The sequence below is a fragment of the Portunus trituberculatus genome, chromosome 12 (genome assembly GCF_017591435.1).
Source record: "Portunus trituberculatus isolate SZX2019 chromosome 12, ASM1759143v1, whole genome shotgun sequence".
In the NCBI taxonomy this organism is placed as follows: domain Eukaryota; kingdom Metazoa; phylum Arthropoda; class Malacostraca; order Decapoda; family Portunidae; genus Portunus; species Portunus trituberculatus.
The window spans coordinates 7,697,339-7,699,838 of NC_059266.1; the positions used below are offsets into that span (position 1 = coordinate 7,697,339).

Consider the following 2,500-nt stretch of genomic DNA (forward strand, 5'->3'; position numbering starts at 1 on the left):
GGTAACTATTTCTAACTGGCTACAGATAAGAGAGACAGGACAGAGGACAGTACAGGAGAAGGCTCCGAGGAGGAGGAGGAGGAGGAGGAGGAGGAGAGGAGGACGATATCGTACAAATATCAATAATAATAATAATAATAATAATAATAATAATAATAATAATAATAATAAAAGTTTGAGTAGAGTTAAATATTAGTCTCTCTCTCTCTCTCTCTCTCTCTCTCTCTCTCTCTCTCTCTCTCATTGAGGAAAATACAAATGATAATAAACACACACACACACACACAGAGAGAGAGAGAGAGAGAGAGAGAGAGAGAGAGAGAGAGAGAGAGAGAGAGAGAGAGAGAAGAGAGAGACAGAGGAGGGTGAGGATGGAGGAAAAACAGAGGGAGGGAGAGAGGGAGAGCAGCCATGTCGCCCTTACCTCTCTCTCTCTCTCTCTCTCTCCTTCAGACTGACCGACGTGTTGCCATATCGTGTTCTTCATGTTTTTTTGTTGCCTCTGACACCTCTCTCTCTCTCTCTCTGACCGGTGGCATGTTACACTTTCGAGAGAGAGAGAGAGAGAGAGAGAGAGAGAGAGAGAGAGAGAGAGATGAAAAGACGAGATGAAAAGTTTAAATGAATAAATGTCAAGGAATTGAGATAAATATAATTAGCTAAACACACACACACACACACACACACACACACACACACACACACACACACGTAAAAGCATTGTATGGCTGTGTTAGTTGTTATTGTTATTGTTATTGTGGTTGCTGTTGATAATGATGATGATGATGATAGTAGCAGTGGTGGTGATGATGTTTTGTTGTTGTTGTTGTTGGTGGTGGTGGTGGTGGTGTCTGGTGGTGGTGGTGGTGTCTGGTATATTATTGGTATTATTGTTGTTGTTTTCGTTGTTATTGTTGTTGGCGGTGTTGGTGGTGGTGGTGGTGGTGGTGGTGATGATGATGATGATGATGATCGTGGTGGTGGTGGTGGTGGTGGTGGTGATATAAATTGACACCTCAAACAAACCTAACCTTTTTTTTTTTTTATCTAATTTCCACACAATCATTCCTTTCTCTCTCAGACCTGCACGGGAACTGGCATGTAAGTGGGGCCTTTTATTTTCCCCTATTTCCTACCCTTATATCTATTTTTCTTTCCTTCTACTCTTTCCCTAATTCGTAGCTACTTTTTTCCTCTTTTTTACTTTCCGCAACCTTTAGTGTCTTTTTCCTCTTTCCTACTCTTAGCTATCTTTTTCCTACCTTTTCTATTCCTTCTGTTACCTCTAGCTATCTTTTCCCTCTCTTCCACTCTTTCTTAGCTGTTTTTCTTCTCTTCTCTATTTACTTTTTCCTCTTTTCTACCTTCTCTTAGCTCTCATTTTCCTTCATTTCTATTCTTTTCCATCTTTTCCCCTCTTCTCTATTCTTTCTCAGCTATCTTTTTCCCTTTTCTACTCCTCTCTCACCCTACCTCATCTTTTTCCTTCCCTTTCTAATTCTATTCTTACCTTTCCCTTCTACTCTTCTCTTCCTCTTATCTATCTGTCATTCTTCCCTTCTACCCTTCCTCTTCCTCTTGGCCACTCTTTCCCCGTCTTAACATAGAGAAAGAAGAAGGAGGAATTAGCCTTACCATAAGCTCTGGAGGCAGACAACACCAAGAAGAAGATGATCAGCTGATGTTTAAATCCCATCTTGCTGTTTTAAATGGCACTGGAGCTCTGGCACATAATCCTACACCCACGCCTTGTATCCCCGCCACACGCACATCAACACACCCCAACACACCACCTCTCTCTCTCTCTCTCTCTCTCTCTCTCTCTACCCTCCTCTCATTCGCTAAGGGAGGGAGAGAGAGACGGGAATCAATATTATCTCAACCAAAGCTCATTCTACACCTGCTTCACATCTTGCAACACTCCGCAACACTCGGTAAGGTCATCCTGCAACACTGCCACCGCAACACAAGTTTAGCCGTCTGCAATACACAAGTTTCCACTCAACTATCCCGAGAGCAACGCACGTATGTCCTCCCACTCTCGCGGCTCAAGGAACACTGAAGAGGCGGGGAGACTGGGAGAGGCGGTGGCGCGGGAACCCAGGGAGAGTGGGAAGGAGGGAAGAGGGAGAGGGATGGAAGGAGAGGAAGAGAGGGAGTGAGAGGGATGGAGGGGTTACTATATTGACCCGAGGATCAGTTGCCAGCTTGATATTTTATTGCCCTACGCATCGTCATCAATATTAGTGTGAATCGCCGTCTACGAAAAGGGACACGAACATTTGGCGGGATGCTGAGAGAGGAATGCGCGCAAGTCTCATGTCTTTTGTTTCTCTTCCCTTTTTTTTTTCCTTTTTCTTTTCTTTTTTCCACCTCTACAAGTCTCGTTCGTTTAATGTTTCCTGTTTATTTATTCTTTTTTTTTTTTTTTTTTTTTGGTTATCAAGGAAGAGGATAAGCGAATACAGGAAATGAGAGGAAATTAGATAAATGAGGAATG

The 2,500-nt window shown here is 43.0% G+C and overlaps 2 protein-coding genes across 2 annotated transcripts in view; one reads left to right on the forward strand and one right to left on the reverse strand.

Annotated features, from left to right (window-relative positions):
* The window catches only part of LOC123502623 (roundabout homolog 2-like), a 162,048-nt gene extending 159,994 nt beyond the window's left edge, over window positions 1-2,054 (reverse strand). The window contains 1 exon segment of the mRNA XM_045251787.1: window positions 1,636-2,054. Coding sequence (XP_045107722.1) covers window positions 1,636-1,696 — 61 coding nt within the window. The 5' untranslated portion in view covers window positions 1,697-2,054.
* The window catches only part of LOC123502624 (extensin-like), a 27,815-nt gene continuing 27,342 nt past the window's right edge, over window positions 2,028-2,500 (forward strand). Inside the window, exon 1 of the mRNA XM_045251788.1 lies at window positions 2,028-2,109. Coding sequence (XP_045107723.1) covers window positions 2,028-2,109 — 82 coding nt within the window. The remainder of the gene's footprint in view (window positions 2,110-2,500) is intronic.